At 41.9% G+C, this 15,073-nt stretch overlaps 1 protein-coding gene across 1 annotated transcript in view; it reads right to left on the bottom strand.

The window, feature by feature from the left end:
* The window catches only part of PLTP (phospholipid transfer protein), a 110,376-nt gene that overhangs the window by 30,256 nt on the left and 65,047 nt on the right, over window positions 1–15,073 (bottom strand). Inside the window, exon 7 of the mRNA XM_077459232.1 lies at window positions 10,325–10,388. Coding sequence (XP_077315358.1) covers window positions 10,325–10,388 — 64 coding nt within the window. The remainder of the gene's footprint in view (window positions 1–10,324; window positions 10,389–15,073) is intronic.

A 15,073-nucleotide genomic window follows, 5' to 3' on the forward strand; every position in this document is an offset into this window, starting at 1 on the left:
AGGTCTGTTGGGCCAGAAAGGAATTACTGCGAGAATCTCCGCCTTCTCTGACCTGAGTCTCCGAAGGAATTGCAGGATCACCGGAACTGGAGGGAAGGCGTAAGCTGTCTGAAACTTCCAATGTTCTGTGAGGGCATCTATCCCATATGCCTGGGGATCCCTGAACCTTGAGTAATATTTCGGAAGCTTCCGATTGCACGGGGAAGCGAACAAGTCGACTTCCAGGGACAATCCTAAGGTCAGGAGCCAATCGAATACTTCCCGGTGTAGAGACCACTCGTTGTTGTCCAACTCGACACGCGATAGGAAGTCCGCCTGAACATTCTGCACCCCTGGGATGTAGACTGCAGAAAGGTTGGACAAATTCTTCTGAGCCCAATTCATTATTGGCTCCGTCTCCTGTAACAGGGACCAGCTGCGAGTTCCCCCTTGCTTCTTTACGTAAGCCACCGCGGTTGTGTTGTCCAACCTTAGCATGACCGAGGCATTCGCTGTCAGATGATGGAATGACCGAAGCGCCTGGAAGGCCGCTCTTAGCTCCAGAACATTGGAGACGACTCTCTGTGATGGAAACGTCCACCTGCCCTGAGCGACCTCCGAAAGGCAGTGAGCGCCCCATCCTCGGTTGCTGGCATCTGAAGTTACCGTGACCCATGAGATGGGAATGATTGAATGGTGGTTGCGCAGGTTCTTCCCCTGTAGCCACCAAAGAAGAGACGTCCTCATGGCTGGAGTGAGGAATATGCGCTGTGTCTGGCTGGATAAGTCCCACTGTTGTAGAAACCCCTTCTGAAAGGGACGAGTGTGCCACTGGGCCCACTTTACCATGGGAATGGTGGCTGACATTGTGCCAATCACCCTCAGACATTGGAGAGCCGAGAGATGGGATGCTGCAAGGGCTGCATGAATCCTGTCTCGTATGACTCCAACCTTCTCTTCTGGAAGGGCGATAGTACCTTCTGCTGTGTTGAACTGCGCCCCTAGGAAAACAAGAGACTGAGTTGGATCTAGGTGACTCTTTTCTAAGTTCAGAAGCCACCCGAACTCCTGTAGAGTGGAGATGACTAGGTCTTTGTGCTCCAAGAGCTGATCTTTGTTCTGGGATAGCAGAAGAAGGTCGTCGAGATAGTGATGGAGACGAACACCTTTGACTCTGAGAAAGGCCACAACTGCCAAAAGAACTTTGGAGAAGACCCGTGGGGACGTTGTTAACCCAAAGGGAAGACATGTAAATTGAAGATGTTGAATGCCTACTGCAAAGCGGAGGTATTGTTGAAACTCCTTTGCCACGGGAACATGGAAGTAAGCGTCCTTCAAATCGACTGATATCATCCAGTCCCCCAGATACACGGACTGCTGGATGGTAAGCAGAGATTCCATCTTGAACTTCTCTTTGCGAATGAAGGAATTGAGATGGGTCAAATCTATTACCGGCCTCCATGTGCCATTTTTCTTTTGAACCAGAAACAAAGGGGAATACATGCCCTCTCCACGTTCTTCTTCTGGAACGGGAACGGCTGCGCCTTGATCCAGTAAAGAGTTCACGTAGGTCAATAGGACTTGTTTCTTCTCTTTTGATTCTGGAAGATTTGTGGGAATAAATCTTAGCTTTGGGGTGCTGATAAAACCCCACTTGTGACCTGAGGAAATTGTTTTTACAGTCCAAAAATCCCGAATTGAGGCCGCCCAAACATGCCTGAAGTGGAGAAGACGAGCCCCCACCTGACAAGTTTGAGCGGGCCCAATTTCAAAAGGATTTCGCGGAATCCTGCTTGCCGGACGAACCCCCTTTTGAGGTATTTTTGAAAGAAGATTGCCTGGATCTCCATGACCTTGAGAATTCTCGACCAGGTCTATAGCTCCGCGCCTCCCTGGCACGATCAGGGCCTTGTCTTCTAGGAAATGGACGCCTTTGATTTTGAAGACGTCTGTCCTGGGGAAGAAACCCAGATTTCCCACCTGTAGCCCGGGATATGGCAGTATCCAGCTTGTTACCAAACAAAGATGACCCCTCAAAGGGAATACGGCACCAGGCCTGTTTGGATGCTGGATCCGCCAGCCATGGACGGAGCCATAACGCACGGCGAGCTGAGACTGCTGCTAACATATCCCGAGATATCAGGCGGATAACATCAATAGATGCCTCCCCCAAAAAGGCAGACGCCATCCTGATTTCTTGAATAGGGGAGTCTTTTGCTGATTCAATAGAAATACCCCTCAGGAATTCCTCTACAGAATCAGCCCAGGATTCTATGGCCTTGGATACCGCTGCCATTGCAAGCACTGGTTTGCAAGCCATTCCAGAAGTCAGATATATCCTCTTAAGGTCTGAATCGATCCGCCTTTCCAAAGGATCTTTAAAGGATACCGTATCCTCTAAGGGTAGGGTTACATATCTCACCAAACGCATGAGCGCTGCATCCACCAGTGGTGCTGACTCCAGGTGCTTCACATCCTCTTCTTTAAAGGGATATAATTTCAGGATTTTTGACTGCATGGAACCCTTTTTATCCACCTTGCTCCATTCCTCGGTAATAATGTCACCCAACTCTGAAAGGAAGGGAAAAAATTGTCGCTCCTTATTGAGCTGTTTAAAAAACTTTCTCTGCTTTGGTGGGGAAGTAACAGGGTCTTCCCACTTCAGAGCCTCTCTCACTGCTTTGACCAAAGAAGGCACCAGTCCATAGTCAAAACCTAAACCAGGATCCTCACAGTCAGATTCACTATCTGAGATGGGAGCAGATAGGCGGCTTGGCTGAGAGGATTCCCATGTCTCCTGCAATGGGTTCTCTCCAGGTGGAGGAGCCAATAATTCTGACGGGGATTCACACAGCTGTAGAGCGTCCCTCTCCTGCAGAGACTCCTTCACAACCCGTCTTACTATTGACTCCAAACGCTGGTCTGCATCATCCCTTTCATCTGCAGCTTTGGAGAAGCAATGATCGCATAAGGATACGTCCGAAGGAACAGGCATCCTGCACCCCCAGCATGATTTTTCCGTACGCTTGCTGGAGTGAGCAGCAGGGGGGTGAGAATAATTCTTATTATGCTGTTCAGATCTTGACCTATGCTGGCTAGATCTTGAGGAGGATTTATGGCGGTGTGATCTTGATGATCCACTGCGTCTAGAAGTGTTAGGTTGTGGATCAGACCCAGAAGGGCTGTAAGGGTAAAACAGACAGAGAGAGAAAAGGATATACAGTCAATCCTACCTATGCCAAACACTCTCTCCAATATATAAAAAGCATAAATACTAAAGACCTACCTAACATGAGCGGGCTGGCCACTAGGAGGCAGTAAGGCGTCCATATTCACAATAAACCCACAGTTTAAGAAACACTGCAACTAAAGAGAAAAATAAAACACACATTTTTTTTTTTTTTTTTTTAAAAGCATTTCCCCAGCCTAAGGGACACGCTCTTACCTTAAACCGCCGCGCTGACAGCCCCGGGAAGTCGCTGCGACCACTGCAAACATTCCCAGGGTTCTGACAGCTTCCAAAGCCTTTTAAATTTGGCGCCCGTGACGTCATCGCCGACGTCAGACGCGAGGCGCTCGCGCGCATGCGCGGGAACCAAGCCTCGGTCTCATACCGGGTTCGCACATGCGCAGAACGCCTGCATAACCCGGAAGTAGGAGAGAGGTTTGCTGGAACGCGGAAGCGAACGCAAACGGCATGGAGGAGACCGCAAGACAAACAAAAGAAATACACACAAATACAATGCTGCCATGGATAGATAAAAGGCTCACCACTCCACCAACGATCACCTGGCCGAACGGACTGGAACACACACGCCATACCTCCAGCAGATAATGGTCACCCATAACAACGGGACACAGACCGTGCGCACTCAGGTAGGAAATCCTTTCTTCAGCGCTACTCTGCAAATACTCTCCATACCCTGCTTAACAGTCAGGGCCTATCGGAGGAAAATTTCTCAGTCAATCAGCCAATCGATCGTCGTGAAGTTTTATTTCCAGGAAAGAAACCATCTGGTCCTACTGGGGAGGACAAAAAAGGAACACTGATAGTGGCCAGGAGCAAAGATTTATGGGAGTTGGGTCCTATTGGGTAATCGTGGAGGCGGGGCTACCCACACGTATGCTGCCATGGAGCCTTTCAGGAAAAGGTTGTTTCTATTTATAAATGTTTTCACACAATATTTACACATCTTTCACCCGATTCTAAACAGATTAATTTGTAAAAATGTGTCAATCCTGACAAAGTGTGAATCTGATATAAAAAAATAGATAAATAGACCCCTAAGGTTAGCCATGTATGACACTTATACTTGCTTAATTGGATAAAATTTGAGCCATGGGTGGCCCCGTTGGCACTGCCTGACTTGACAGACTTAAACAAAATTGAAGGAGCTGGGTACAAAATTGTTGCCTGCACAGAAATTGCTCCAAAAAGTTAAAAAAAATATGGGCCCAATGGCTATACTCTACCTTGTCTACACATACTATTCTGTCACAGAGAGATGGCCTGGGCAGCTAAAAGTTCCAACTGCTAATGGGTACTTTGTATACCTGATGGTACTCTATGATTGGGTATGGTAGTAACTCTGTGTTTATCTCGCTGTCCTGATTTATTATTGGTATATATGGTAAAGTATTGTATGGAAAGTCCAGCGTTGTATTGGGAGGTCTCACGCAAAAGTTATGGCATGATCTGGAGGTTGCATGATGTTATTATGCTTTTTTTTTTCTTTATTTACCTGGTATGTTTTTCTTTCCGAGTCCAGAGCATTCAAGCTGCATGGGGCGGGGTCAGAGCATCACTTGTGCTCCGGCCACACCCCGCCCCTTCCCTCCCTGCTGGCTGTGAAATAATAGATATCGTTCTGCACAGCACGGTACACCGCTGCCAGCCTGCCTCCCCTGTGTATCCATCACTCTCAGTGCCATCATGGGGCCCCCAATTTTTTTGGGGCAGCGTGGGCTCAAGGACCAGCTGCTTTGGGAAAAGTGTAGGAGCCCCCCATGTGGCTGGGGCCCCTGGGCTGTGCCCAGGTGTGCCCACTCATTAAGACAGCCCTGCTTACAGTGCAAAGCAATGTATGCATATACTGTCTAGGCACCCCCTGTATACATTGCCAGCTAATAGTAGGTCAAAATATGACCTGAAAAGAAAAAAGTTTGGTTCTAAAATTACTTTACCCTTGTCTCGTGCAATAGCTGGGTGTGACATCCCTATCCTTCTAGGAAAATTCCTGCAGAGCAAGCGAAATCTTGCACGACACTCCAATGCATTCTAAGCATGTCATTCCTGAGTTTTGGGCTGCTCTGTATTACCCAGAAAACCTAACATCACCCTCGCCTAGGAGTCATGGACAGAAGCCCAGGAAAAGGTAAAAAAAATAAATTAAACTTTTGTTTTTTTACAGGTAACTTTTGGACCTAATTTTGATGTCTGCATTGTTACAAGATAGAATGAACGTTGACCCTCTTATTATTTATAACTTCAGGGACAGAACATCTGTTATAGAAGGAAGTGCCAGACTTCTTAATCTCAAACTCGAAATGTTTACTGGATATATTTTCTTTCAGGATGTTACATTGCAGAATCATAGCTGTTTTTACTGCTACAAGCTAATCAATTGTGGTGACTTCGCAGGTCATGTCCAAGGATAAGAGATAATAATAAGACAAAAACAATTTCTATAGTATGAACTTGTGAAATTGCCCAAGGTAAGATTGTTGTATTTTGCAAAGGCTTGGCTATCAGCTCATATTTAAAATTTACATGCAAGGTTTTTTATTATTTAAAATCAGCAAAACCACTATTATACATATAGGCAGTGGTTACATTTAGTATTCTGTTTTATTTAGTGGTCCTCCTGTTTAGAGGTATATCCCTGGCCAGGCCTGCCCTCTGCCTATTATTGGGATGGGTGGAGTCAATCTGGGTCTTGTCGTGGAGGTTGGCAGCATATGAGGAGGCTGTTTCCTCTTAGCAGGATGGCGCCCCCTGGGCCTGGGGGAAGCTATGGGGACCAGAGAAGGCCTAGGGCCTATTTAGCTATGAGCGGCATGTCTGAAGTGTAAATAGAACCCCTCCTGGAAATAATGGAACCATTTCAGTAATCCAGGAGTTGGAAAGTTGTGCTATTGCATTTTATTGCCAAACGTTATGGATTTTCATGAGTGTCACATTTATTTAAGAATTACTAATTTATGGACTGTTGAAATCTGTTAACTTTTGAAATTATTCAGTAAAGTTCAAGCAAAGCAAACCCTTGCCTCATCATGTTCTCAGCTGGGAAAGGATCGTGTTTGATGAATATTGTGAGTACAGTTAATCTATTATCGGAAGAAGAGATAAACAGTATGTGGCTGTGTAAACCTGGTTGGCTCAGGAGCGCGTGGTGATTGGGCACATTAATAAAGTAATTCGCCTGGCAGTGTTGGTATTGTGTATACCGTATCATTTGCATTGGCAAAGCAGAGGACTGGCCATAAGAGGGATTAATTGATGCAGTTGACAAGCTTAACCGCTTACCCATTGGGCACTTAAACCCCTTTCCTAACCAGACCAATTTTCAGCTTTCAGTGCTCTCACATTTTGAATGACAATTACTCAGTCATGCAACACTGTACCTATATGAATTTTTTGTGCTTTTTTTCACACAAATAGAGCTTTCTTTTGGCGGTATTTAATCACCGCCGGGTTTTTTATTTTTTGCGCTATAAAAATCTGTAAATTTTTTTTCTTTGTTTCTGTTATAAAATTTAGCAAATTAGTAATTTTTCTTCAGAAATTTTGGCCAAAATTGATACTGCTACATACAATGGTGTGAAAAAGTGTTTGCCCCCTTCCTCATTTCCTGTTCCTTTGCATGTTTGTCACACTTAAGTGTTTCGGAACATCAAACCAATTTAAACAATAGTCAAGGACAACACAAGTAAACACAAAATGCAATTTGTAAATGAAGGTGTTTATTATTAAAGGTGAAAAAAAATCCAAACCATCATGGCCCTGTGTGAAAAAGTGATTGCCTCCTAAACCTAATAACTGGTTGGGCCACCCTTAGCAGCAAAAACTGCAACCAAGCGTTTGCGATAACGTGCAATGAGGCTTTTACAGCGTCCTGGAGGAATTTTGGCCCACTCATCTTTGCAGAATTGTCCTAATTCAGTTACATTAGAGGGTTTTCGAGCATGAACGGCCTTTTTAAGGTCATACCACAACATCTCAATAGGATTCAGGTCAGGACTTTGGCTAGGCCACTCCAAAGTCTTCATTTTGTTTTTCTTCAGCCATTCGGTGGTGGACTTGCTGGTGTGTTTAGGATCATTGTCCTGCTGCAGAACCCAAGTTCGTTTCAGCTTGAGTACACGAACAGATGGTCGGACATTCTCCTTCAGGATCTCTTGGTAGACAGCAGAATTCATAGTTCCTTTTATCACGGCAAGTCTTCCAGGTCCTGAAGCAGCAAAACAGCCCCAGACCATCACACTACCACCACCATATTTTACTGTTGGTATAATGTTCTTTTTATGAAATGCAGTGTTCCTTCTACGCCAGATATACTTGGACACACACCTTCCAAAGAGTTCCACTTTTGTCTCATCGGTCCACAGAATGTTGTCCCAAAAGTCTTGGGGATCATCAAGATGTGTTGTGGAGAAATTGAGACGAGCTTTGATGTTCTTTTTGCTCAGCAGTGGTTTTCTCCTTGGAACTCTGCCATGCAGGCTATTTTTGCCCAGTCTTTTCCTGATGGTGGAGGCATGAACGCTGACCTTAACTGAGGCAAGTGAGGCCTGAAGTTCCTTGGACGTTGTTGTGGGGTCTTTTGTGACCTCTTGGATGAGTCGTCGCTGCGCTCTTGGGGTAATTTTGGGCGGCCGGCCACTCCTGGGAAGGTTCACCACTGTTCCATGTCTTCGCCATTTGTAGATAATGGCTCTCACTGTGGTTCGCTGGATTCCCAAAGCTTTGGAAATGGTTTTATAACCCTTTCCAGACTGATAGATCTCAATTACTTTCTTTCTCAATTGTTCCTGAATTTCTTTGGGTCTCGGCATGATGTGTAGCTTTTAAGGATCTTCTGGTGGACCTTACTGTGTCAAGCAGCTCCTATTTAAGTGATGCCTTGATTGTGAACAGGTGTGGCAATAATCAGGCCTGGGTGTGGCTAGAGAAATTGAACTCAGGTGTGGACAACCACAGTTATAGTATGTTTTAACAAGGGGGGCAATCACTTTTTCACACAGGGCCATGATGGTTTGGATTTTTTTTCACCTTCAATAATAAACACCTTCATTTACAAATTGCATTTTGTATTTACTTGTGTTGTCCTTGACTATTGTTTAAATTGGTTTGATGTTCCGAAACACTTAAGTGTGACAAACATGCAAAGGAACAGGAAATGAGGAAGGGGGCAAACACTTTTTCACACCACTGTATCTTTGGTAAAAAAAAAACAAGTCGGTGTATACTATTTGGTTTTTGTGAAAGTTATAGAGTCCACAAGCTATGGTGCTAATATCTGAAAATTGATCACACCTGAAGTACTGATGGCCTATCTCATTTCTTGAAACCCTAAAAAGCCAGAAAAGTACAAATACCCCCAAATGACCCCTTTTTGGAAAGTAGACATTCCAAGGTATTTAGTTAGAGGCATGGTGAGTTTTTTGAAATTTGAATTTTTTTCCCACAATTCTTTGCAAAATCAAGATTTTTTTTCTTTTCTTTTCACAAAATTGTTATTTTAGCAGGTTATTTCTCACACACCACATATGCATAGCACAAATGACACCCCAAACCACATTCTACTACTCCTCCTGAGTATGGTGATACCTCATTTGTGAGACTTTTTCCACAGCCTGGCCACATGCAGAGGCCCAACATGCAAGGAGCACCATCAGGCGTTCTAGGAGCATAAATGACACATATCATTTCTTGACTACCTCTTGCAAATTTGAAGGCCCTGGATCACCAGGACAATGAAAATGCTTAAAAAATAACCTCATTTTGGAAGGAAAACACCCCAACGTAGAATCTATGAGGCATAATGAGTATTTTGAACATGCCCTTTTTTTCTACAAGTTTTTGGAAAATGTGGGAAAAAAATGAAAATGCATTTTTTTTTACACAAAGTTGTCTATTTTTACAATATTTTTAACACATAGCATGTACATACCAAAAATTACACCTCAAAATAGATTCCCCTACTCCTGAGCATGGCAATACCACATGTGTAAGACTTTTCCACATCCTGGCAACATGCAGGGAGCACTGTCAGGTGTTCTAGGGGCATACATTTCAAATCTAATGCAGGGGTAGATCGGAAATTAGGGGAAGCTCTGCTGATTTTATCATCCAATCATGTGCAAGCTAAAATGCTGTTTTTTATTTTCCTTGTATGTCCCCCTCGGATTTACAGTGACTGCATTTCCAAGTGCACTTACAGTGCACTTGTAGTACAAAGTGGATTTGCCTTTCGTAAATAACCCCCAACATTAATAAATCTATTTTATACTCTATATATTTCTACTTATTGTACATGCCTTAAAAGTCCACCACTAGGGGTCTTTCTGCTTTTTAGTCAAATATTGGATGTGGCACACAAAATTGCAAAAATGACATTTTCTTAAAGAAAAATATAGTAGGTTAAGATCATTTGCATATTTAATTGTTATTGTCCAGTTTTAAGTTATATGTCTGGTAAAAGATTTTTAAATAAAGGATGATAAATTTATCATTTTTAAATACAACATCATCTGTCAGTCAGTGGCAGAAGACAGAAGGGGAAGGATCTCTCACCCAACCTCCCACCTCCCACCTCACACGTCTAATCATGAAGCATCTCACGAAAAGGGGCGGTAAAATTTATGTTGCATGTTTTTGGATAACTCAAGATTTTTATTGCTGGGTTATGCTCATATGTATATTCTATGGTAACTTTCTTGGAAATGTAAAATAGAGTATTGGTGTCAGTTTAAAAATAAATAAAATAATTTCATGTTATATATTAAATAATTTTAAATATTGCCTATAATAAATGGCCGCGGCCATTGCATTCCACAATGGTTTTGGCGTATATTCATTTATCAACGATTTAAGTTATAGTTTACATATTTTGAATTGTTCTGCCTACAGTCACATACATTTCTCCACAGTATCCATGGTGGTAGAGAGATAGGATGATTGAGTACAAGAAAAGTCGGGAGCTTGAAATGACCTTTGGCTAGCCATTGCTGAATGTTAAGCACCCAAGACAAATGTATGGATTTTGTGGGAGACAAAAGAGGTGACTGTATAGAACATATAGATAAAATGATTGGAAAAATAAATAAATAGAAACAAACTTACCAGGTATAGTGTTAAGTAGAGCATTAAGTAAGACCATCCCTGCGTGTCTGAGAGCTGGACAGATCTGTAATACAAATCATTAATATTACTGTAGGGAAAAATACTTTTAAAACGTTTTAATAACAGGTCATAAAATTCAAATGCTTTGTTATGCTCCCCAGATGTATTTAGTAATTATTTATTTCCAGGCATGAATAAATGTTAACACTACCTTTGCATAGGCCCTGTTTCTCTTCTCTTTAATCGTGCCCCATAACTGATAATTAAATCAAACAGCGGTTTATTTACTAAAACTGGAGAGTGCGAAATCTGGTGAAGCCCTGCATAGAAACCAATCAGCTTCCAGGTTTTTTTTATCAAAGCTAAATTAAACAAGCTGTTTTTAGACCAACAATTCATACAAAAATAACTACTATTAAAATGTTTTAGGCTGGGTTCACACTTATGCGAATTGGGGTTTTCCCACATATAACTCACATGACAGGAGATTGTGACCGGCTCTCAATGGAGTCGGTTCACACATCTTCAGGGCAGCCACAGAGAGCATTGCATAAGGGTTCAGTGCATCTTTGGCACAGTTTCAGGTCTGAATTCAGGCAAAAATTTGTGCCTGATTCGTCCCTAAAAAAGGAGGACAGGGACGCACCGGACCCCTGCTGTGAGCCACATCCATATTAAGTGTGAACCCAACCTTCATCAGCACAAAGAAGTCTGCAGAGAAAACATTAACCAAAACGTTTAAACTCCGGTTGCTTTTACTCACCTTCCTTTCGCTCCTTCACCATTCCATTAGCCCCAGCGATGAGGGAGCATGTGACTCTCTACCCTTCCACCCCCTCCTTAGTTTTGAGTGCCAAAGTGACCAATCAGAAGATTCAAGCACTGCAAAGTGGGGTTGGGAAGAGAGTCTTCAGCCCTATGTAAGCTCTGCCCAAAGTGACCTGAAGCTTACATAGGTTATTTCCTCCTCAGTCTGGTGGGTGCACTGGCTGGTTGGGAAAGAAATAACAAACAAGTATTACAAAGCCCTATCAATTATACAGTTGTGCTCATAAGTTTACATATCCTGGCAGAATTGATGATTTCTTGGCAATTTTCACAGAATATGAATGATAACACAAAAACTTTTCTTTCACTCATGGTTAGTGTTTGGCTGAAGCCATTTATTATCAACTGTGTTTACTCCTTTTAAATCATAATGGCAACAGAAACCACCCAAATGACTAATACCATGTATTGCCCCCTTTAACATCAATGACAGCTTGAAGTCTTTTGTGGTATTTGTGGATGAGTCTCTTTATCTTCTCAGATGGTAAAGCTGCCCATTCCTCTTGACAAAAAGCCTCCAGTTCCTGGAAATTCTTGGCTGTCTTGCATGAATTGCAGGTTTGAGATCTCCCCAAAGTGGCTCAATGATATTGAGGTCAGGTTACTGAGATGATCACTCCAGAACCTTCACTTTATTCTGCTGTAGCCAATGACAAGTCAACTTGGCCTTGTGTTTTGGATCATTGGGATCATTTGGGTCATGTTGCAATGTCCAAGTACGCCCCATGCGCAGCTTCCTGGCTGATGAATGCAAATGTTCCTCTAGTATTTTTTGATAACATACTGCATTCATCTTGCCATCAATTTTGAACAAATTTCCTGCGCCTTTGTAGCTCACACATCCCCAAAACATCAGCGATCCACCTCCATGTTTCACAGTAGGAATGGTGTACCTTTCATCATAGGCCTCGTTGATTACAAATGTAGCGTTTATGGTTAAGGCCAATAAGCTCAATTTTGGTCACATCACTTCAAATGACTTTGTGCCAGAAGATTTGAGGCTTGTCTCTGTGCTGTTTGGCCTATTGTAAGTGGGATACTTTGTGACATTTGCATAGAAATTGGCTTTCTTCAGGCAACTTGACCATGCAGCCCATCTTTCTTCAAGTGCCTCCTTATTGTGCATCTTCAAACAGTCACGCCACATGTTTTCAGAGAGTCCTGTATTTCACCTGAAGTTATTTGTGGGTTTTTCTTTGTATCCCAAACAATTTTCCTGGCAGTTGCGGCTGAAATTTTACAAACAGAACCCCTCATTTTCCACTTCTTGATTACTGCCAATTGGCATTCTCAATTCCTTGGATATCTTTTTTTATCCCTTTCTTGTTTTATACAGTTCGACTACCTTTTCCCGCAGATCCTTTGACAATTATTTTGCTTTCCCCATGACTCAGAATGCAGAAACACCAGTGCAACACTGGATGAGAGATGCACGGGTCTGTCAGGAGTCCAGAAACTCATTGACCTTTTATACACACACATTAATTACAAGCAAACAGATAACAGGTGAGGATGGTTACCTTTAATAGCCATTCAAACCCCTTTTGTGTCAACTTGTGTGCATGTTATCAGGCCAAAATCACCAGGGTATGTAAACTTTTGATCAGGGTCATTTGGGTAGTTTCTGTTGCCATTATGATTTAAAAAGAGTAAACACAGTTGATTGATGATAAATGGCATCAGCCAAACACTTACCATGAGTAAAATAAATGTTTTTGTGTTATCATTCATATTCTGTGAGAAATGGCAAAGAAATCATAAATTCTGCCAGGGTATGTAAACCTATGAGTTTTTCTGGGAGGTGTAGCTATAACCATAAAATCAGAAACTGTATGAATACCTAAAATGGTACACAAATACCTAAATAATAAAACAACGCTCACTATAATAATAATAATAGTTATTAACTTTATTTTATTCCATTTATTAAACTAATGCATAAACATTCCACTCAGCAAAATTAAACATATAAAGTGTAAGGTATGTAAAAAAAATACAAAAACATAAAAAAAAAAATAGAAAATGAATATATAAACATGTTATACACATAAAACTCCATAAACCAGTCTATAATAAGTTTAAAATACGTGCCATACACATTAAAGCCCAGAGAACGCTCTGAAAAAAAATACTCTGATTCCACCTGATCTACCAATCATTTCTTTCCAAAGCGCTCACAAGCGTCTTGAATAAATGTTTTTTGACCTACTTAATAAGGTTAAATGGTCAACAGGATTAAGTGAGTGCACCTGAATATGGGGAGTGAAAAAGCCTTGTGAGTACATTGTAAAAAAGTGATTAGTGCAACAGTTGAAATCCGTGTATTTGTTTCATTCATTGAAATTTATACCTGTAGGTTTTTTAACCCAGTTTAAGGAGATTTATGTTTATCACATGTTTATATATTAACTATGGGTATTTTGTTTACTATTTGCACTTTTATGTTTCATTTTAATGAGCGGTATGTTTCTGCACTAATTTTTCATTTTTTAGAAAGTGTTTTATTATTATTTATGTATTTTTGTACCATTTTAGTTATCCTTACAATTCCCTGAAGTTATAGATATGGCTCCTAGCAAAACTGATTGATTCATGGACTTTTACATTGATCGTATATTTTTATATTAATGGTTGGATTTTTTTTTTTATTCTTGTATGTGTTTGTTAATTTTTTATTTTTTTTTTACACTTATTTATGTTTTGCTTTGCTAAGAGAAATGTTTACGTATCATTAATTTAATCTGTATTGAACACTGTTTTATTACATAGGTATATTTGACAGACCAAAAGAAAGCAAATAAGAAAAGTTTTTTGTTGAGGTTTACATACACTTTGTGGTCTATTTATAAAAAAATTTGTTGGATGAAAGTCACAATCTTTGTGCCCAGCAGTGACGAGTTCTGACCGTATTTTGCTTAATATGTGTCAGGGCTGGGCTCAGCCCTTCCTTCTCTGAGCTGGCCGTTCAGTTGTCAGCTAATTACCAGCTCCTATCTCTGCACAGTTATTCAGCTGTTGATGATATCCTGCTCGCCAGTCCTGCCTACTTAAGCTGTCCAGTCCAGAGGATCTCTGCCTTCGCCTTAGTCAACATCACAGAAACTATCTCCTGTAATCCTGTTCAAGACTTGCTTTGCTGACATCCCTTCTGGCTCCAGATCCCGCTTGCTGTTCCAGTACATTGAATGAATGAAATATTTGTAAAGCGCACAACACGAACTGAATCGCCTCGAGGCGCTGTGAAGAGCTTAGTTGTCATCAACTAGAAGAGGAAGGTCTTGAGTTTTTTCCTAAAGGCCTGGTGGTTTTCTTCCAGGCGGATTTTGGTTGGTAAAGCATTCCATAGCCGAGGTCCTTGGACAGTGAATCTTCGATCCCCCTTCGATTTGTACCGTGCTTTGGGTATGAGGAGGAGATTTTTATTAGATGATTGAAGACAGCGGTTTGGTGTGTAATGATTTATTTTCTCAATTGGGTATTGAGAAGCGTCTTTATGCACGCATTTGTGGGTGAGGCAGAGGGCTTTGAATGTGATCCGATTCTTTACGGTTAGCCAATGTAGGTTCCTCAGGGAAGGGGAGATTGATTCCCAGTTTTTTTTCCTGTTATCAGCCTTGCCGCTGTGTTTTGGATAAGTTGTAATCACGCAAGTTGATATTGGGGTAATCCTATATAAAGTGAGTTTGCGTAGTCCAGCCGTGAATTAATGACTGTTCCAACTACCACTCCTTTGTCATTCTTTGGGATAAAGGGGATGAGTCTACGTAGCAGGCATAGCAGATGGTGAGCACCACTGTCTACTGCTCCTATTTGTGCATCCATTGACATTTGTGAGTCCAAAATGACCCTGAGACTCTTGGCCTTGGTCTTTGGGGAGATGTTTTGCCCAAAGATGGCGTGTGGTGTCCAGGAGGTCTTGGT

Source organism: Lithobates pipiens, unplaced genomic scaffold (assembly GCF_037356315.1).
Source record: "Lithobates pipiens isolate NorthernLeopardFrog02 unplaced genomic scaffold, aLitPip1_a1.2 Scaffold_28, whole genome shotgun sequence".
Lineage (NCBI taxonomy): Eukaryota > Metazoa > Chordata > Amphibia > Anura > Ranidae > Lithobates > Lithobates pipiens.